The following is a 23,405-nucleotide window of genomic DNA, read 5'->3' as shown; positions in this document are numbered from 1 at the left end:
ATGCAAGAGCGGAAGTAAGATTTTTTCTCTTGAAACCAAAGGTTCGTTGATCACGTTTTGTATTCCTTGAATCATGACATCTCTTGAAGGCACAAAAAACAAGTATATTTTGTATAACCACTCTGCTGTCCAAGGAGGAAGTTAATCATTTTTAAATCAACACAAATTGACCACTGATGTTCTTCGTATTTAATTTTTCTCAAAACTAATGCTATTGTTTCATATTCTTCCTTCATGGTAGTAGAATGACCAATAGGAATTGAGCCATATTTGTTACCGTTATGTAAAAGAACACATTTGAACTGTCGATATACCATTTAACCTGTAACGTGTATCTCAGAAACTAGAGCTGATAGAAAAAATCTGGTGGCATTTTTGGAATCAGCACATTGAAAACATCTAAAATCAGATGTTAGATTTCCGGCACCAATTTTTTTTTTCATTTTGTTGGCCTGTGTAATGTTTGTAAATTGGGATTGCGCAAATTCAAGCACACAAGGAATTCTAATTAATCCTTTCATCGTTTGGATAGATAGATATAGTTTTTGACTATTTGCTCAAAAATTAAATAGACATCCTTCGGGAGTTTGGATTATTACACAATTAATGTTTCGAAATATGAACAGTAATGAAAGCTATTCAAATTCGATTTCATTGTCATTGCTGTAAACAACTGTGGTATGATTCTTTCTCCACTAGTATAACTCTACTAGTGCCTGTTACGCTAGAACAAATCCTATAGTTATTCAATATTTCTGGGGCGATCGTATTAAGCATACTTCGACCACGTTCTTAATCAAACAAAAATCGTATATAATAGAACCATTATTAGTAAGTGAACAATCTGAAAGGAACAGAGTTCCCGATGTGTTGAGAATGTGTAATAGAGCACAACGTCAACAACAATCGAGGTACCTACGGATATATGCATTACGTTTGGTTGATAATTGGTTCACGCATTGACGTCTCATTGTTCTCAATGCTGCATAATTGTTCTGCCATCGAATCGGGGTTTTTGTACCAATAAATCCGACAATTACGTAAATATCTCGAACAATGGTGGATACAAATTGGACGGCAATAAACAGATCTGCGGGAAATACAAGTCAAGTCAAGAGTACCTAGGTCTACAGGTTTTGTTGAGGCTCTATGCATTCATGTTATAACAATAACAAATATTCTAACGGTCAAGAGAACACACATCGAGATAGAAGAGTTTAATTTGAATAAATTGGAGGAGTGAATTTATGAAATTACTAGCAAGAAATTTGAAGTAAACATCAATTTTAAGAATATGATGTACCCTTCAACAATAGTGATGAAAAAATTTGGATTGCCATTCAAAATAATTTAACTAAATTCCGACATATTATTCAGTTGTTTAAGAGATCCACAGACGTGTAGTGTCACAGATTTAGCTATACTGCATTCACATTTATTTCAGCAGTCGGTTGGCCATGAAATAATTTTCTCAAGTTTCTGCAACTGGAACGGAGTATGGTTGGCACTCATGAAATGTCGTTAATGTAATAACGCCGTTGCCACAATTACGTCCAGTTTCATAATCAAATTTAAAGTCACTTTAAGCTTAAAGCTCCCTTTAGTCTCATTTTTAGTAGGGTTAAAGGAAGCTTTAAAATTAGAGTGACTTTAGGGTTGATTATGAAACCGGCCGTTAATATCAATTAATATAACGAAAATGCCAAAAGTGATTGAAAAACGAGACAGGGTTTCAGGAAGTGCTATTTAGAATCAGGTCCGCTCATTCGAATAGTTATACCCTGATATTCTAAAATCCACAATACGCCAAAAGGTGGCGGACATATTCAATGTAAGAGAATTTATATAAAGTTTCATCTGAATCTAAACGACTTATATTTCAGCTGAATATTTCTACAATCAGAAAGATTGTAACTGAAGAGAATGACAAAGAATTTCCTTCTATTGGGAGACCCAAAAAAGTGGTGGCATTTGAGAATTTTATGTTTGAGCGAAAAGTTTACTGTTGGATTTTCGATGAATGTCATCGTAGAATGAGTTCCCGAAAATTGATTTTTCTATTTTTCATTTGACTTGTTCTATACATTGTAAATGTCTTAAGGTACCAATAAATACCTAATTATTATTATTACATCAACGTATTAAGATGAACAGCCACAAATACGAGCCAGTTGTCCTGCTAATTGTTTATTGATGTGAAATTTTTGTTCAAAGGTGAAGTTCATCTTTATTGAAACTTCCTTTAATTCCTTTTAGTTATACAGATGCAAGATGATTTTTGTTGATGATTTAAACGTTCTTTTAATTCCTTCGGGAGATACCCTTTCCGAACCTCTGCATCATAGCCATCATATGCATTTCATCTTCGGGTTAATATTTTTGAAATCTTTAACTGATGTAACGTATTCAAATTTTAGCCAAAGAAGATAACGAACATTAACTCTCCTCAAGATGGTGCATATTATGATATTATACTGATGTCTTGTATTTTCCATGCAAATAACTGGATTTGGTATGCCTTCAATCAGTTTGTACAAACTTCAATTATGTTCATCACATATTTTTCGAAGAGATTCGACATCGTGATAAAATACGTAATAACAGAAACTTTTACGTAGAACGGGCAACATAGCGTTGATTTAAAAAATGTTTTGACGTCATAACCCCATATTTTCGTACTACAGAGTGAAAAATGTCAAATTTCCATGGCCAACCGACTGCTAAAATAAAAGTGAATGCAGTATAGATATTTCGGAAGTAATTTGCTTTCCTAGGGGTGGCACAGCTCATTATGAAAACTCAAAATGGTTAAATCTTTTTATCAGAGCCGAATCGGAAAAAATGGCATAGGAAAAAAGTGTTTCTTTTGACCTCACGAATCTACTTTTGAAATATTTGTACGAGTTGAAGACTCACCCTGTATAAACTAAATTTTATTTCTCTCAAATGATATCTGGAAACAAACACAAATAACCTCAATCGATGATTCAATGAAATAATAACTGTAGTACGGTGATATGGCCGATAGAGGTTCATTTTAATTGCAGTTTTTTCTCCAGAAATCCAAATGAACCTATCTATATAGTGCCTACCTCTATCAAGACGGTCCAGCCGGACTTAATATTAATTCGAAAATAATTCATTGTTTCTCAGAAAGACAGCTCCGCCGCTTTATTTGTATTAGCTACGTATAGCCTCGACGGTAGCGTTGTCTGTCAATGTCAAATTTCTCCGTACTCATTCCGTAACCAAGTGGCATATGGGGCAGGCTTATTTATAGTATGACTTTTTGCCTTATACAGACGGCAATATGGGCAATAACAAACAATATATCAAATACTTAGGAGAACCATCTTTAATTAGTTGCTTTAATGTCATATAACATTGGGAAAGAGAAGGAATAAACGTCGGGTAAAAAGTTGTGAGCTACATATAGAGAAGCAGTTTTTAGACGTGGAAATAGGCCTGGAATCCGAAGAAATTCATAACAACCGCCTACTGGACGGTTGATAGAAAGACGATACGGATTTCAGAATGTACGATTCTGTGAGGAATGACAAGTGGTATCGTCTCATTCCACACAGAGCCATTTTTTTTGATAATCGGTTATTTGAAAATTGATTAGAATTTCAACAATACTTCATATATATATAGGGTGAGTCTTGGACCCGTACAAATATTTTAACAGTAGATTCTTGAGGTCAAAAGAAACACTTTTTTACTTTGCCATTTATGGCGAACTGGGCATAAGTGGTTTGGGGAATATCTATTAGAAACTTTTTATAAAAAACAGAGTTGAAGGATGTCTATTGTATTCGATGATTAGGTTAGGAGGCTCTTTCGGTTCCCTCTAAACATAATTACTGATATTTTTCCAGAATGTGGCCTAATCAAATCATAATTTTTCATGAATTATCGACTGCTTAAATTCGTCAACTTTATCCAGTGAAAGTTATTTTAACATTTTCGAGAGCATTTTGTTCATAAATGATGCCATATTCATTTCATTTTATGAATAGAAATTATTGCTTTTCTTTAATTATTGTTTCATTTTGTTTTGCTGAATTGAAACAAGGTTTGGAAAAATGAATAACACTATGAAAATCAGAGAATACTTTACGTTAGTTACTGAATTTTCTGGCTAGGAACCATCATTTCCTGCTAGGAAGCAGTCAATAAATTTCTTTGAATTTCCTGTTTTTGTAGAGGTATTTTTATCTTCAATTTGGTTCACATATTCTTAAGAAATTTTATATAATTTCACTAAATATCGAGCACAGCAACAAAAATCGAAATTTAATATTGAATTAACTATAACATTTTTAATTTTATTTAAGTTAATATTTCAATCTTTAATTGGAAATATTTGTGCATAAAAATGATTTTGTTTTGTTCAATGTGTTCGAAATAAGCTCGTCAATAATTTTCTTCGATTCGGAAAAAGAATATCGATTAAGGATAAAGAAGAGAATGAAAATAACGAGACATACTATACTCAGTTAACTGAAGAATAATGTTCGTTATGCTGGTTAAAACTGGTCCCCTAATCGTGAGTGAATCATTATCCGTGCTTTTAATTCCCATCTCGTTTTCCCACAATGTCACTCGTTTCGAGAAAGAAAAAACGAGTCCCAACTTAAATGGAGCCTTCATCTGTGACCACGGAAAACCATAACCAATTTCAAACATCATTTTGACATATGAATAACATTAAGCGGTTGGTCCGACGGGACGTGGCGATTAAAATAAATTAGTCGGTCGCAATGTATAAAATTCTGTTACGAGATTAAATTCCGGGAATTTCCAAAGACTTTTGTTAATGGAACAATTTTGTGTTGGATCTGATAATAATAATAAAAATGCCCGAAACGGCGTGTTTGGATGTGCATTCGTTTCGGTCGCCATAGAATTTGTTGCTTGTTGTCCTTTTTTTTCCGAGTCGTTTTCGGGACTGTTTCAGGAATCTGACCTTCACGACGGTTTGTACGTACAAGGTGTCACAAATTCGATGTCTAATGAGGGTACCTTGGAAACTAGAAGAGCTAGAGCAAAACCGATGACACGTTTCTCAGCTTTTTTCAGAGAAACAAAGAATTGTGAAAACGGTAGCCTTCTATGATCCTTCGTTTTTGATTTATTAGCAAAAATTGAGATTTTGACGATTTCGAAAAGTTTTTGTCTTTGAAGTTACAGATCTGAAACTTAAACCTTCTACAGGCACTTCGATACGTGGAATCTACTAACAAAAGATTTTTTTCCAATTCAAAAACAACAAATTAAATGAAAGTTTGCATTCAAAAACTTCGACCGAATGCAAATCTTTTCAAGTGATTCACAGATATGTAGTGTCACAAATTCAGCTCTTTATTCTGTGTTGTTTTTCCAGGGGTGGAACAGCTCATTATGAAAACACGAAATGGTTGAATCTTTTTATCAGGGCCGAATCGGAAAAAATTGTGAAGGAGAAAAGTGTATCTTCTGACCTCAAGAATCTACTATTAAAATATTTGTACGAGTCGAAGACTGTATATAAGGCATCAATACTTCTGAAGGGTGTTTTCTCTTCTGGATGAATTTTTTCGTTATTTTATTATTTAACTCTCAAGAAGATACTTTTTTGTATTACTTTTTTTTGTTTGTTTCTAAATGATACCAGACCTGCGCTCGAAAATGGCATTGCTTATGCAGGATTTATGTAATTAGCTGATTAATAAATAAATGAAATACGAGAATGTATTGATATCTAGTTAGCCTAGACCAGTTCCATGCATAAAAAAAATATTGCGTTACCACAGCAACGAACAATAACCCATTAGAAGTGTCAGTGTGAAGTACTTGTGAAAATCGAAAAATTGGAGTATCCAGCCATCATCAAGTACCTGTATTTAAAAGGGTTAAGAAGTAAGCAGATTTACGAAGATATGCTTAATACCCTTGGTGATCAATGTCCTTCTTATGCGACTGTGGAAAATTGGACTCCAAGCTTCAAACGAGGTAAATTTTCCATTGAAGATGATGACCGATCGGAAAGGCCAGTTTCTGTGTCAGTCCCCGAAAATATCGATGAGGTTCATGACAAGATTTTATCAGACCGTCGAATTGGGCTAAAACGGATATCTGGAGCACTGAGTATGTCATACGAACGAGTTCATCATATAGTACACGTCAATTTGGACATGAGAAAAATTGCTGGAAAATGTTTCAATGTTGACCAAAAGCGTGCAAGGGTAGAAGCATCGCGTTCGATCTGTACTCGATTTGAAAACGATGTGGACTTCTTAAACTGAGTTGTTACTATGGATGACACTTGGGTACATTTCTACGATCCAGAAACAAAACAACAATCGATGGGATGGCGACACTCTGGTTCTCCAAGACCTAAGAAGTTTCGTGTCCAAAAACCTGCTGGAAAAGTTCTTGCTTCAGTTTTTCGGGATTGCCATGGACGGCCGTTTTCAATAACCTATCTATCCATCAAAACTGTGGATAGATAGATACTAGGGATAGACAAATCTGTCATTCTGTGCTTGTTTACGTTTCAATATTCTATCTGTAGATAGCGATTCTTACTGGCCGCAGCGATCTATCCCTTCCTCTGAAATGAGGTCAGATTGTCAATCAGAGATAGGAACTTTCATTATATATGCGCCTATCTGCGTTTCAAAGAAATTTGAAGTAAACCATCGATTGTAAAAATTATCTCCGGTAGTTCAGTTTTTTGATCTGTCGAGTTCGAGCAGTAAGGGGTAGAGATAAGCGTTGGAAATTGCTATCAGGGTGCATTTCAGTGCTTTTTTCTTAACAATTGAATTGTAATTAACTTTAAAAAATGGATTATTTGAGTAGCGACGATAGCGACATGGAATTATTAGAGATGATTGATGATGAAGAAAGTGAATCGGAAGAGAACCAAAAAGTTTATAGAGCACGAGTTGATTACATGATTATTTTGAATGATTACGAGTTCACATGTAGAATTCAACCGAGCAAAGGTGCTGTGAGTGAATTATTGGATTTAATTAATCCATATTTAAGGGCGCAATGTGGGAAAATTGAAACCGAAGAGTAGAAGGATTCGGTCAATCGTCTCCAACTCTCCTCTTTCAATTTATTGTTGGTAGCATTAATAGCTCAGCTGGTAATAACCCCATCAGCTGCTACAATTTGTACCAAACGCATGGCCTCTTCTTTAGTCATTGGTTTTGATTCAGGCTGAAAAAATCATTGCCTTCAGAACATGAAATTAATGAAAAATGAATATCGATAACAACGGCGCTTTTATTTGAAGGTACTCACGGTTGAGGAATTCATTTTCGAGTATTGCGTGTTTGAGAATCTCGATCAACAATTATTGTGATGTATTTATTGCCGTATGCACCTTTCATTGAACGACGTTTAAGCATAGAATCTCTATGGGAAAAAAAGACATTAAGGAATTGAGCTCGTTTAATGAAATGGTGCATACGGGTATGTAGTCATACACACACGATTAACCTTCTATACATAATATTCAAATATTTACACTTTCTAACACACTCCAATATCTCAACCGCTAGAAATGAATTAATGATGTGAGGTCTTATATTAGTGTTCTGTGGTCTGAGCTGAATAGATTCCTATCTATCCTTGCCTTGAGATAGATAACGTCAAACCATAATTGTGAAATGCAAACCATAGATAGATAACTACAAGGATAGATAGGCAGACAAACTGGAGATAGCGATCTATCCCTTATCTTGGATAGGTTATTGAAAACGGCCGGGAGTAATCATGATTGATTTTTTTGGATAAGGGTAGAACAATAACCGGAGATTACTATTCGACATTACTGACCACTCTACAGGAAAAAATTAAAGAGAAAAGACGCGGAAAGCTATCCAAAGGTGTTTTGATTTTACATGACAACGCCCCTGCACACAAATCCCATGTTGCCATGCAAAAAATTCGTGATTTAGGGTTTGAATTATTAGAACACCCCCCTTATTCGCCAGATTTGGCTTAATTCGACTATCATCTCTTTCAGCAACTGAAAAAAAGTTTAAAGGTCGTAAATTTTCTCCCAACGAGGAGGTAATAAAAGTGGTGGAGGTCTGGTTTGCAGATCAAGAAGAAACAGTTTTTTTGAAAGGTGTAGAGACGTTGCAGGTTCGCTGTAATAAATATATCCAATTAAGAGGAGAATATGTTGAGTAGTAAAATATTTTGATATTGAAATTTTGTTTGGTTCTATAGTAGGCTAAGGATGTTTCAATATATCCTGGTATATCTCAAACGTAGAACATCAAATATGTTATGAAATTCATTCGAAGTCAGGACCATCGATATGATCCCTGTCATGAAAAACAATACCTAATATTCGTATTTATTTTCCGTTGCGAGATACAATCACGACCCCATATTTCGTAAAGTTCGAGACGAGTCGTGATAACTCGAATCTCAGATTCTGATCTTTGATTGCGACTAATTCTATTCCGATGATTTCCCATGCGAATCCGAATAGGAAAAAATGCGGCATATCCTATCGTCCGTATGACCCCTAAGGTCTTTGTGCATTGTCCCTGATGTCATGCTATTCCAGAACATTGTTGGTTTACGGCTTAGAATAAGGAAAATGTAACCTTGTAATCTCGAGAGTACGATCTCGAGACACGCCTTTCTCGCTCTGCTGCGATTGACATGAACCCGGCGAAAAAAGTGCAAACGCTAACGTTTAACAATTGCCCGAAAAGACTGGGCTGCTCAAACACCTACCTTTTGTTCGTTATAACTTATTCAACGAGACAAGTTCTGCAAGGGCGTCTGTCTCTACACACAAATGCCTCACTCGTGTACTTCTATTTTTTTCTGCGCGTCAAGATGTAAATTAGATGAAGCGTCGACGTGCTGACTGTAAGACACAGTGCAGAAATTTAATTCAACAAGTTTCCTCCGTGTATTCCTCTTTCATTTCAGGGCATTGAAAAACAAGAACTAATTGCTAGAACCTAGAAAGTTTTCTCACTTGGCGATCGTTTATACGAAATTCTAAGTTTTATCGTGAAGAAATAAGCACTGAATATGAATCTTCAAAATTATCCACAGCCTGCTGATCAAATTCATAAAGCATAATTTGTTTGATATTTTTCAATGTAGCATCCGGAGTTTTTTCTTCTATTTAATGGATAATAACCGTTAACTTTGTTCATTTGAATTTCCATTTCTCAAACTGTGTTTCATTCATCTCAAAATTATACTTGAATTTATTGTCTCTCTTAACTTAACTCAAACCACGTTTAGACTAGAATTTGTATGAACTAAACCTGGTTTTAAAAATTTGATCATTGTTTACTAGAAGAGATTTCCAAAGACGAAAGTTAATAATATTCGATATTAGCAGAGGATTATAATGCAAACTGCCACTAGAGAATAACACACCACGGAATTTTTCTCTGCCAGTTGTGAATTAAATAATTATCCATTTCTTCTCAAGTCAAGTCTTCATGGAAACCATATTATTTACTTATCTATTCTTCTTCTTTTTTGTTTCAGATATAATTTCGAGACGTAGAAGTATAGAAGAAATTTTAATGACAGAGATCATTTCGTATCAGCTGACTGACATGACGTCATTTTGACCGAGTGTACATAAGTGTTGGTTGTGTTTTTGTAATTTCAATTGTACCTAATAAATCCTTGTCAATTTTCTAAGACAATGTAGTTCAGTGTATTTTATTCATCCCTCATCATATGAAAGTGCGGTATGATAGAAAACTAATCAATTTGGACAATATTGACTCGAATAATTCAAAGTTTAATGATGATAAATGTAATAGATATATGGTGTGTGACGTTTATCCGAAATGGCTATATAATAGTTAGCTTATTCTATGAACAAATTAACATCACTACCCATAGAGAAACAGAAATAAAAATGAGTTGCTAACGTCCAGTTTCATAATCGAATTTAAAGTCACTTTAAGCTTAAAGCTTCCTTAAGTGTCATTTTTAGTAGGGTTAAAGGAAGCTTTAAAATTAAAGCGACTTTAAATTTGATTATGAAACCGGCCGTTATATTGAACAAAAATATGTATACATAGTGGGTGAAAAGTAATGCACAAAATGCATATCTTCGGTATTATTCACTACCTTGAAGAAAAATTTCAAACTATGCGATTTAACATGTATAATTGTAAAGCTTTTTATGCACTCTACACGAAAGGTGAGAATCAGTTTTTTGAATGGCAACCCTAACTTTTGTGCTAAAGGATAAAGCGTTGATTGCTGAAGATTATTTGATCATCTGTGAGATTTTCATACAACATAGTAAAAACCGATATGAATTTTGGATGATACTTTTCACTCACTGTGCTGTACATTTCACACATTCGAATGGATGGAAATATCAATGATTTCTATAGGAAAACTTACCAGAATCGGAATCTGTTGCACTGACAGTAAGAACAGGGGAATAAATGGAAGCATTCTCGTAGATTTCCTTGCTGTAGGACATAGGGTCGAAAACTGGAGCGTTATCGTTCAGATCTACGACATTGCAGTAAACTGTCAGAGTACTAGAAAGTGATGGATATCCGGCATCTTGAGCTTGCACGACGAGGATATAATGCTGAACCTGAAAAGAAGAAAATAATGTATATTGGCAAAATAAAGTAGCTACATATTCTTTTTTGTTTCGACTCAAATTTTTTGATGAGGTGAGCCTTTGACTCGTACAAATACAACAGTAGATTCTAGAGATCAAAACGAACACTTTCCCCTTTACCATGATGTCCGAATCGTCTAGGTTTAAAAGATACAGGCTCTTGAAAAACCATCAAAAGATTTCTTATTTTAGTTCCAATGAATTTCGGAATATAAATTTTCATTTATTTGATGAATCTTTTTCAAATACAAAATATCACCCACGCCTTCCAGTTTTCTCATTATGACCATAACGTAACATAAAAATACCAAAACTTCGAGAACCCAACTCTTGAAACTAAGTTGCTAAGGGTGCTATCTATAGAAGATTTGAACGTTTTGTTAAATAAAAGTATTCCTCACATTTTCTCGTATAATGCGCCGTATTCAAGTAATTTGATGTTCAATATTAAAAAAGTATCTGTGAAATTTGAAGAATTGTGTACTTTGGCTGAATGAACCTCTGTTTGAAAGAACCACATGCCACATATGTGTAGTGTCACAGTTTCAGCTAGTTATTCTGAAGGTAATTTTGTAATTCCGGGGGTGGCAGAGTTCATTATAAAAACTTAAAATGCCTATATCTTTTTACCAGTGCAGATTCGGAAAAAAAGGTATACGAAAAAAGTGTTTCTTCTGACCTCAGATTCTACTCTTGAAATATTCGTACAAGTCAAAGACTCTGTACATCCATTTATACCCTGTACACAAGGATATCAGAAGTGAGTTTTCTGAAAATAAAATACGTTCTTCTAGGGCACTTCAAACAGTTGGAAAATTATGTTTGCCTCGAAAGATTATACCTACGCTTAGCCTATTTCCCTACATCATATGTGTAGGAATTCTCTCTACAACATTTCTCAGGGAAACATTTATCCTCATGTGATCTAAACGAAAAACTGCATTCCTAGAATGTCTCCAAGTATAGAAAAACAAATGAATTAACTCCTCCATTCAGTTGAAATAGATAAGACAGAAGAAACAGATCCAGTTAGAAAGTCCACATACTAATGACAACACCGAGTACCTATACAGAATTCTTCACACAATCAAAACCGATTCGACCAGTCAGTTAGGTATGTATTGCTGCCTGCTTGATATCTGTTATCTACCATCAGCCTACATCATAATTGCAATTTGCTTCTGGTCAGAATACGATACCGGGAGATGAAAGATGTGCCACTAACGCGTAGACGGCGACAATCTAAAAAAGGCAAAATCTAGAAAACGGTCATAAATATTATCTTCAGCCCGCATCTATTCACATATTAGCTGTACATAGATAGAAATGTTGACGAGTTTTTGCCTCGGATTTGTCACATAGTCGACTTTGTTTGCGCTCGCTCATATTTCAAGGCGGCCAAGACGTTCATCGCTAATGAAGGATTTCAATATTTATCACGACCCGCCAATGGCTTCACTCGAAGCCTATAAAGATATCAGTTGGATCATATATGAAAGAGGAATTTAAAGCACAAAGACTTGTACAGGTATTTCAACAGAAGATTCTCGAGACCAAAAGAAACCATTTTTTGCGATTCGGCATGGATAAAAAGATATAGCCATTTTTAGTTTTCATAAGGAGCTGTGCCACCCCTAGAATCCTGACACTGGAGTTTTTCCGACCCTTAAATATACGATACTATATTCCATTCCATTTGGTGAACGAAGTAGTAGGTATCGTAGATTCGGGTGACTTGGGACGATTTTGAAATTCAACTTGTCATATAAAATATGATTAATGAATCAGACTATCGATCAGGATATATACCATGCTTTATAATTAAGATATAAATTTTGAAAAAAGTAAAATATACTTGTCCCAAGTCACCAACCGAGTTGGGAAGCTTAGTACACTAGTTAAAATCCATTGATTTTTCAACTCTCAAATGAAATAGGTGACTTGGGACGGTGTATAGTTTCGAAAAATTAGAATTCGTGATTATATAGTTGAAATTCGGTAAGGAAATTAAATGATAAACCCCTATTACAGCGAAAGTAAATATATTACAATCAAATGTAAAAAAACTAAACAAAACAAAAGAACTTTCTGTCATTCTTTGGTGATTTCTTCGTGTAAATAACGTAAATAATAATAATGAAGAATGTGATCACGCCTAAATGGGGAGGCAATGAATAAAATAATGAGGATAAATTCAGATGCATACCACCCGACGATATGAATATGGGGACCTTGACGATGACAAATTGGCTAGCTCAATTCAGATCGTAACACTTGTCGATATTCATATCGTCGGGTGGTATGCATCTGAATTTATCCTCATTATTGTAAATAATAATATCCTGCGAAAAATCGGCATATTTCCTGCTGCCAATGCGCCGCTTGTATCTATTTGGCATTGTCCCAAGTCACCCTATGGAACAACAAAATAAATGAATGAGATCCGTGTTGCCGTTTGATTTGTGAACAAACTTGTTTCATGACATATCTAATATCCCAATATCCCACTTATTCAGAAAAAAATTACACATGCACAAAGTGAAACACATGTACAGGACACTAGAAAGTATAAGGTCCATAAAAAAACGCGCTTTTACTCTCCTGAATTCGTTAATTTTTCCTGTCAATTCAAACGCTCTGGTCACGGCAAACTCAACAGTAATTTATTGTTAAACTAACCAAAAAGACCCTACACAATCTTATAAGTTTGTCCCTTCACTCATAGATGGTAAGAAACAAAGAAATCTGCAAGGGAGGTAATTGTCCCAAGTTACAGGACTGTCCCAAGTTAACCGAATCTACCGATATGTATAGCATAATAAAAGAGTAAACCTAATTCAGCTTACAACCTCTCATATAAGCTCTAATATTTATCTCCAATATGTTATTATCAAATGTACTATGGGAGAAATATCAGGAGATTTAGGAGGCCAAAGCAACAAATCGACTTGATTGCCTTCAAAATGAGCTAACGTAAGTCTGTCTACATGTGGTCGTGCATTATCCAGTTGAAAAGGTAGGTTGGATAGCTTCCGAATACAAGGAAGAACAGGTGGTTGCACCACCTCTTGGAGTTAACTCATGTTGCCTCAGATAAATACCACAGCACAGGTGACTTACTTCAGTCAGCAATCATAATTCCTGCAGTCCACCACAAATTAAGACCATTTTTGTCATTGGATATTATCTTCATCGATTACCGGTCTGCTATTTTCTCTGGTCGTATCTACCTCATAAATCACCTCAATTAAGGTATCGCTTAAATGTTAATACGGCATATCTAAAGATCTCACATGGTAATTGTTTCCACGATATCTCAACACCCATAATCCAGATTAATACATCGGTATACAAGCCGACATAACCTATACGTCTATCGATACCAGGCTAATTGTAACTTATAATTCATGCTTTTTATTGGAGTAATAACTTGGGGAAGATGCATAACTTCAATTAATTCGCTGTAAAATTAATATAAACTAATTACGTACTGTACAAAAACAAGATAACACGTAATTTAATATGTGTATTAGCGGTATATATTGTGATAATCTATGGAAGCGAGCTCGTAGTTTGATTGGATCTCAACGTGTGAACAGTTTTTCTATACTCATTCTGATGCATTCCTGTACGATCTCTACTAGATTGCTTCCGACCCACAAGAACTCTCTGGAGTGAAAAATATCGTTGAACCCTCAGGAATCCACCAAGTCGATCAATGCCTGTCAAGAACCTTACTCTACTCACAATATGACTCTACAAACCTCCCTTTTTCTGAATAAACAAGTGTTTTCAATCCTTATGCCAGTGGATCTTTTAAACAGTGTGGTATTCAGCCAAAGTGACCAATTTTTCAAATTCTACAGCTACTTTTTGATTTTTGAACTTCAAATTGTTCGAAAACGACGAATCATACGAGAAAATATAAAGAATACTTTTATTTTACAAAAAGTTCAAATATTCATTGGATAGCTTCAAACTCAGTTTCAAGAGTTGGGTTCTTTGAATTTCTGTTATTTGTACGTAATAGTCATAATGAGAAAACTGAAAGACGTGTATGATATCTTGTGTTCGAAAAATATTCATCAAACAAATAAAAAATAAATAAAACCTTTTGTGAGAACTAAAAATATCATATTTGTTTATCGTTTGTGAACAGCCTGTAACTTTTAAACCGAGCCGATACAGAAAAAATGGAATGGAAAAAAGTGTTTCTTTTGATCCAAGAATCTACTGCTAAAATATTTGTAGGAGTCGAAGACTCATCCTGTACAGCTAATAATTGTGAAATTTAAGTGTTCTCATGCTAATAAAAAAATCTTATAGAAAGATAATGAAGGATTATGTGGGAAGTAGATAAATTTTCTCTTCTATTTTTACAAGAAAATTTCCCTTAAATGTTCCAGTCATCAATTGTTTATAAATCTATTTCCGTATTGCTAATGTGAAAACAATAAGAACTTCAGAAATAAAGAATCGTCCAGTTTCAATATGGATATGGCACAGAATATCCTATAGATAAGGATTATAACAATTGTTGAGGCCGCTGTTTTTTAAAACCCCATGGACGTTCCTTCGAACAGGATAGAAAATTCAAGAATTCGATCTGCTTCCATAGCCAGAGAGCATCGAAACAACTAGCAAGGTTAACATGATCATGCAATGAAACAGGGACCATTACTTTGACAGATGGGTAGGCAGCAAAGAATGCTGTTTTTGAGGCGAAACATGGAAAATTATAAAATTATCGCTAGACGACAATCTGAATGGTCGTGATCATGAATTGCTGCTACATTTACACGATTAGTGTCGTGAAATTAAACCCGATAACGGATATTATTATGCGAATGTATAACAATGATGTAGAACAAGTAATATACAGGGAGTAAATGGGTAGTTATAAGAATATTCAAGGGGTGATTGGGACAATCCTAAAGGAGTAATCCAGATGAATCAACATGTGCCATTTTTGTTTCGGTTCATCAAGGCAGGAAAAAATTGAAATTACAGCAGCTGAAGAAGTATATGAAAGGTTTGAGTTGTGGATCTGACGATAGACTAGAGGCCAATGGACATACTTATATGACAATTAAAAGCAACAAAATCCTGCGACTGTTTTCGCTTCACTTGAATAGTTCATCGCAACTGCCTGCAGGCTAATTGACACAATATGAAGAACATAACACTCCTAGAATATATTTCGGAGGAAGTCGAAGATTTGAATTTCTCAGTTCGAGGTAGTTGAACGATTACCAATCATAATTACCCGACAGGACGTTGCAGCAAGTGGATCTGTCAAGGTACAGAAACGTATTACTTTCAGGTTCGGAATAAGTCATCTCCATCCGAAGTCATTTCGATTTTTTCAGACTTTTCCAGTCCAAACAACAAATGAGTTGCAAATTGGTCTCTTTACGTCGCGTCGCCCTTAATTTATGTGTTTTCGTCTTCCACATCGGGCAGACGGTCGTAAATCTTCCGTTTTAAAAGATCGCAAATTCTCATCATAATAGAATCCGAAGGAACCGAGTACAAAGTAGATGGCCGTTTGAAGTCATGCATACCTCCGAGCTCACCGTGGTTTTTGCTGGCTGTTGCTGCTCAACAATGGCGTACAGTCCTTGGGGTTCGTTAAAAGGAACTCAATCAACGTTACACTCTTATACTAGACACAAATGCAGTGATAACTCTATGTGAATCCAACAATCGCCACTTATGATGCGAAATTTCGAAAATTTATACTGAAAAATTCTTGGGTTTGCTCAAAAAAAGATATGTCATGGGTACCCGTGAAAATGCAGGGCCAGAAATAACTTCCAATCGATTTCTGAACAGAAAATTTAACAGTAGGTATTAGAATGCCTTCATTGTGTTCGATATTATTCTAATACAATATACATAATAAGGCGAAATTTTAGTATGTATTTCTAAATCATATGCTGTTACAACAACAATTTTCATTAATACAGGGTTTGTTGTGATGAATGGATAATATGGTATCTGCAGTTAGAAGACGTTGTGACTGTTCAGAATAATGAGTTTTATGTTCAGTAATTGTTCCTCGGTTTTCGAGATATTCGAAAATTGTATAAAATTACACCCTTTGCCACTCTTTTTTGTGACAAGACTTCAAATGAAAAAATGTTCTCAATCTGTTTTTCAGACAGTATTCCTGGTTAGATATGCTATCGAATGTAATTCATGATTCTTGGGCTCATGCACATTTTTTTTCAAACAAAGATTTAACTCAAATTCCTTGTTTTGCTTATTTTTTTTTTCAGAGTTCAACCTCACATGATGTTGAAAGAATTTGGTAACCTGAACGCCACTGCAAGAAAAAAATATCTGTTCACTTGAAATTTCTAAATGGTTTGAGTCACTGTATTTCCAGCAGTGAGTCTAGTTTTATGAACCTTGTTTTTAAGATTTCCAGCAACTGACATGAAAACTGCAAGCAAAATAAAATAATCATTCATTAGAAGGTGTATAGCATGTATTAGAGCTCATTCGGTTGCTTTGAACAACTTTTGTAAAACTAAATTCAATAAAGCGTTATTCAAAATTGTTATATTTCGTCGTTTTCTTTCATTATTAAGCTCCACAGTTATGAAATCAACGTTTTCATTAATAAAGAGTGAGTCTTCGACTCTGAATCAGCTCCGTTTAAAAGATACAGGCTATTGAAAAACCATAAAAAAATGTTATTTTTGGTCACACAAAGGGTTTTATCAAATGAAATGAATTTCGGAATATAGATTTTCATTTATTTGATGAATCTTTTTCGGACACAAGATATCACCCATGTCTTTCAGTTTTTTCATTGTGACCATCACGAAACCAATCATTCAAAGAACCCAACTCTTAAAACTGAGTTGGACGCTATTCAATGAATATTAATAAAAAATAAAAGTATTCTTCATATTTTCTCGTATAATGCTCCGTTTTCGAGAAATTTGATGTCCAAAAATTGAAAAGTATCTGTGGAATTTGAAAACCTGGGTACTTTGAACGAATGCAACCCTTTTTAAAAGATCCACAGATGTCTAGTGTTATAAATTTAGCTAGTGATTCTGATGGTAATTTTGTTTTTCCAAGGGTGATATTATAAAAACTTAAAATCTCAATATCTTTTTATCAGAGTCGAATCGAAAAAAATGGTATAGGAGAAAAGTGTTTCTTTTGCCCTCAAGAATATACTATTGAAAAATTTGTATATGCTCTGCATTTTCTTATGAATGATTTCTTCATTCTGTCTGTACTCTTATGTCCTATTTCAGTTACTGAAAATTTTAAAAACAAGGTTTGCATTAAACTAGGACGTGAATCATTTTAATGAGAATTTATTCTGTAAAATGATGAAAATACAGGTAGCTATACCATTTCGGAATCTAAATGGAACAGACATGTTTTTTTTTACTTTGGTACTAAGTTAACCAAATTTTTTCTACACCACGTTAGGTTTGACTCAGGAAAAATGAAAAACAGGATATTTGATTTAGATCTTTGTTTCAAAAAAACTGTGAATTCACCTCAAAAATCATTGATCCGATTTGATAGAGCATATATACAGGAATACTATCCAAAAAACAGATTGAAAAAATTCCTTCATTGGGAGTCGGGCCACTAAAAAGGTTGGCAAAGGGTGTAATTTTTTGAATTCTCGAATACTCGAATATCTCAAAAACTGAGGGACTTTTAACAAATATAAAACACATTTTTCTGGACCGCCACAACGTCCTCTACCATACTGTTCATTCATCAATCCCCACCTTGTATACTAATTTTGTAAGCACACAAACTCGCGAGAATGCTGCAAATGAGAAATAACATTTACGAAAAAATAGTGTAAAATACATAAAATAATTCCAGATCTATATACTACAGCGTGTACGATATTATAATAGAATTTTCAATGAATCAAACCTCGTAGTCTGGCACGACTACTACCCATGAATTACACGGTACATCTGTACATTACCCATACAATGAAATTACACATCACAGTTGGGACGCCCCTGCCGATATTATTCAATATAAAGACTGCGGAATAATTAAATGTACACCTCATATACATACGTGACAAGTAATCGAATATATCATACACCTCCATATCTATATTTCACTTCTATGTATAAACGTTAAATTATATCTGATAATTATTCTCCCGTACAATTATTCCTATGTACCCACGCACTCTACCATCCCATATGCCTAATAGGTTAATTTTCTATGAAGGGAACTCCCAATTCCACATCCTGAATCCGCAGGAATGTGCGAAACAAAGATCCCTGAGCTATTCTTGAAATAGCCAAGGAAATATCTCTTGAGAATATTCAGAAACATTTTGCTGTGGAGCATTTAAGGAAGAGAGTGGGGTTCGAAATATGATTTGTTCTATATAAATGTCTAATAAGCCGCTGAATCATCCTTTACAACCAAGAATTCTGTATCACAAGCAATTTCGACTCAATATTCTGAAATTATAGTTATTTTGCAGAAATATATATAATTCATTCACTTTTATTTTAGCAGTCAGTTGGCCATGGAAATTTGACACGTTTCACTCTGTATAGTACGAAAATGTGGGGCTATGACGCTTGTCAAAACATTTTTGGGTTTTAAATCAACGCTATGTTGCCTGTTCTACGTAAAAGTTTATGTTATTACGTATTTTATCACAATGTCGAATCTCTTCGGAAAATATGTGACGAACATAATTGAAGTTTATACAATCTGATTGAAGGCATACCAAATCTAGTTATTTGCATGGAAAATAGAAGAGATAAGTATAATATCAAAATATGCACTAGCTTGAGGAGAGTTAATGTTCGTTATCTTCTTTGGCTGAAGTTTGAATACGTTACATCAGTAGTAGATTTCAAAAATATTAACCCGAAGATGAAATACATATGATGCAGTGGTTGGGAATGGGTGTCTCCCGAAGGAATCACAGATAATCACAAGAATGTTAAATTCCTCATAAAAATCATCTTGCATCAATTTAAGTGAAAAGAATTAAAGGAAGTTTCAAGTCAAGATAAACTTCATCGTTGAACAAAAATTTCACATGAATAAACAATAAACAGGAAAACTGGCGCGTATTTGTGGCTGTTCATCTTAATACATTGATATAATAATAATAATAATTAGGTATTAATTGGTACCTTAAGACATTTAAAATGTATAGGACAAGTCAAATGAAAAATAGGAAAATCAATTTTCGGGAACTTATTCTACGATGGCATTCATCGAAAATTCTGTAGTAAACTTTTCGCATTAATTCACTTCAACATAAAATTCTCAAATGCCACCACTTTTTTGGGTCTACCAATAAAGGAAATTCTTTGTCATCCTATTCATTCACAATCTTTCTGATTGTGGAAATATTCAGCTGAAATATAAGTCGTTTAGATTCAGATGAAACATTATATAAATTCTCTTACATTTAATATTTTCGCTACCGTCTGACGTATTGTCGATTTTAGAATATCACGGTATAACTATTTGAATGAGCGGACCTGAATTCTAAATAGCACTTCCTGAAACCCTGTCTCTTTTTTCAATCACTTTCGGCATTTTCGTAATAAAAATTGATATTAGTTGTGGCAACGGCGTTATGACATTAACGACATTTCATGAGTGCCAACCTTACTACGTTCTAGTAACAAAAACTTGAGAAAATTATTTCACTCTACTGCTAAAATAAATATGAATGCAGTATAGGAAGTAGGTATTAGTAGGAAGAAAAAGCGAATATGCTGCAAGAATGACAGTCCAATTTCCACATTTTCCATAGTTCAAGCCTCGATTCGCTCGACAAGAAAACATACCGATCCGTTTGGTTCTTTTGGTTCGATTTAAATGGCGTTAATTTCTTCAGCGAATCACAAAACTACGGAGAAAATCGAAGTTTTTAGCGGACAATTCCCGATGTCGAAATTGAAAAACAGGCGGCCGTTAAATATTGAGGCAGGCAGATAGGAATGGCAGAGTGTTCTCGATAAGACTAGAATCGGATGCGTCTAACTCCTAAACGGTCTCAGAGTTGGCAGCAAGAAGAACTGGTGGATTCGACTCAGGACGTTCAGAGATTTTTTAATTCTAGCCGGACTCGTTGTGTGGCAGACTATTCAATTTGTATTCTAGCCTTATAATGACGCAGTCTTCGTGTTTTTCAGCATTAATTACCAGTTTTTGAGCGCCACACAACAAATGCACGATATTTTAGTATTCATCAGGCCATAGAAGAAAGTCACCCAATAATAGGCACGGGGTTTTTCGTTCGAATAGCTCTGCTTCGGAATAATATTTCAGACGGAACGGAAACGGAAAAATGCGTTATAGTTTTATGAGTTTTGGTTCATTATCCGACATAAGAACTGAAATAATACTCACCTTCTCTTAGGTTTTTGAAGGAATGTTGGAAATCGTTGTTTTTCTTGACAAAAATTAAATTTTTCCTGTTTTAAAGAAGGCTCAATAAAAATGGTTAATGCATTCGAGCTAAACAATTGATTTCAGGCGAAAACGGTTCATCAAAATTATGTCTTTCATATGGACACCGTTGTAAAGAGGGTTCCAAGACCTTTCAAATGAACTATCACCCAACCCCTTTTTCCCATTCAATTTCGAGGTGTTGAAGCGTCCCCTCTTGAGGGTTGCTCAATTACTGTGGGATAAAAATATACGGGGTGGCTGGTCTGAGATAGAACACCCTGTACACGAGGAAACATCGGGTAGAAGCACAAATCGAAACTTACCTCTTCGTAATCAAGCCTAGACGTCAATGTGAAGATGCCGCTTTGTGGATTCAACGAAAAGACATCGTTGGCCCAGTCGCTGATGACAGTGTAGGTAAGTTGCGAGTTTATGCCTAGGTCAGGGTCTTCTGCATGAACCTGGCCAAATTTCGAACCGCGAACGGCATTCTCTGGTATGTCGAATGAGTAGACGTTCTCCACGAAAACTGGAGGGTTGTCGTTTGTATCGGTAACCTGAAATGAAGAAACTGTGTAAATATTTTGCAATAGAATGAAGAATACTCATATAGGTGATTGTAGCGAATCTACACCCTACTAACTACGAGGTACGAACCGACTCGTACAAAAACAGTAGATTTTTGAGGTCGAAAGAAACACTTTTTTCCTATGCCATTTTTTTAAATTTGGCCCTGATAAATAGATATAGCCATTTTAATTTTCATAATGAGCTGTGCCATCCCTGTAAAAACAGAATACCTTCAGAATAACTAACTAAGGCCCGTAAGATTAATCGCAGTTTAAACTTCCGATTAAGAAATCTCCGATTAAAGTTAATCTATGGTTTAAACCGTCATGTTAAGATCAACTTCAAAATGGGAAGAGATTAACTAATCCTGTGCAGTTGCCAAAATAGTTGGCTATTTGAACTGATTGCGACTCATTGGTTGTCATTAAGATGTCTAAAACTCTGGTGTATTCACTGATTCGATTTTGTTTTTAATTTCGTGGGGATATTGGATCAGTTTCGTTTTTTCCACTGTAGGTAGCGCTGTTTAGAATTTGACAGAGCATTGTCAATTAATATTTGAAAATAATTTGAATACTTTCCTACGACTTACGAATATTTTGTATTTATAAGCGATTATTGGTGTGTGAAAATGTATTAGTTTCGAGAAAGGGTGTAGAACATTCATTTATTCAACATGTCGTTCACTAGTTCAGTTGACTGAATGTACAATCAAGAACTATTATAGCTAAGAATAATTCGGTGTTGTTGGAATTTGGGGCAGAACCAAATCAGATGAACAAACATTCTGGACGGATATAGCTAAGTTTTATGGCAACTTTAGCAATATTTCAAAGAAACTCTATTGGAAATACGTAATGTAAATTGTGAGCATGTACTGAGAATCAGAAATACATAAATCTATTCGAGTCTGTTCTTCCTGAGTAGATATAGTGAAAATTCCCTTTCCGTCAACTGAATATATTGGATATTTGACCAATTAACTGTGTTTTATTAAAATCAAATTGAATTACCCTCCTCATGAATACAATTTGTCAAACAGTAATTACCTTGAAGAAGAATAGCAAATACTCCTTCGAACCCTTATTCGATAGTGTTGAAATATTGACAGATTTGTTTTTACAACGAAAATTAAACTGTAAATCACAAATATTCCTTAACAGCTGACAAAATGGGCCAGTTCATATTTTGAACTCGTTGATCGATAACAACGCAAAACAAAATAAAACGAGAGAGTATCGTTGGACTTCCTCTGGTAGAACAAGGATAGAACGAAGCAAATGACATGGTGGCGCCGCCACGAAACTGATCCCATATCCCCGATTTTCTGAAATGTTGATGCTTGCAAATAGTGACAAGTGCACACACCAGTATTTTAGACATCTTAGTTGTCATTTCTTAGTTTTCTGTGTTAATCTTTGGATCAGTGCTTCTGTGAAACTGCAGCGATCAGTTTATTTATTTATTGTGTTCTGTTGTGATCTTTGTATCAGCATTATTATTGTTATATTATTGAGGTGTGAGGTAAAACCTATGGTTGATACATAGCATTCAGTGCTTCGTTTCTGAAAATATCTATATTAGTATCTAACGATAGGCAAATTTCGAAGTGGAATTTGCTTTTGAACATAGCAATTCAGAAGATGGATTGCAAGTGAGACAAAATATGAAATTGAATGTTGATATTTCATCTTGAGGTGGGGTGGCTTATTTTTTTCTTAATCTCACTCAAAATTGCTCTTGCAGAAGTTTTGGAGAT

At 34.8% G+C, this 23,405-nt stretch overlaps 1 protein-coding gene across 1 annotated transcript in view; it reads right to left on the bottom strand.

The window, feature by feature from the left end:
• Positions 1 to 23,405, bottom strand: part of LOC123309016 (cadherin-related tumor suppressor) — a 314,561-nt gene that overhangs the window by 41,630 nt on the left and 249,526 nt on the right. Inside the window, exons 3-4 of the mRNA XM_044891856.1 lie at positions 21,400 to 21,633; positions 10,408 to 10,609 (exon numbers count right to left, since the gene is read on the bottom strand). Coding sequence (XP_044747791.1) covers positions 10,408 to 10,609; positions 21,400 to 21,633 — 436 coding nt within the window. The remainder of the gene's footprint in view (positions 1 to 10,407; positions 10,610 to 21,399; positions 21,634 to 23,405) is intronic.

The sequence above is a fragment of the Coccinella septempunctata genome, chromosome 3 (assembly GCF_907165205.1).
Source record: "Coccinella septempunctata chromosome 3, icCocSept1.1, whole genome shotgun sequence".
In the NCBI taxonomy this organism is placed as follows: Eukaryota; Metazoa; Arthropoda; class Insecta; order Coleoptera; family Coccinellidae; genus Coccinella; species Coccinella septempunctata.
The sequence above is the reverse complement of the archived record's forward strand: the minus strand, read 5'-3'. Positions and strand labels throughout refer to the sequence as shown.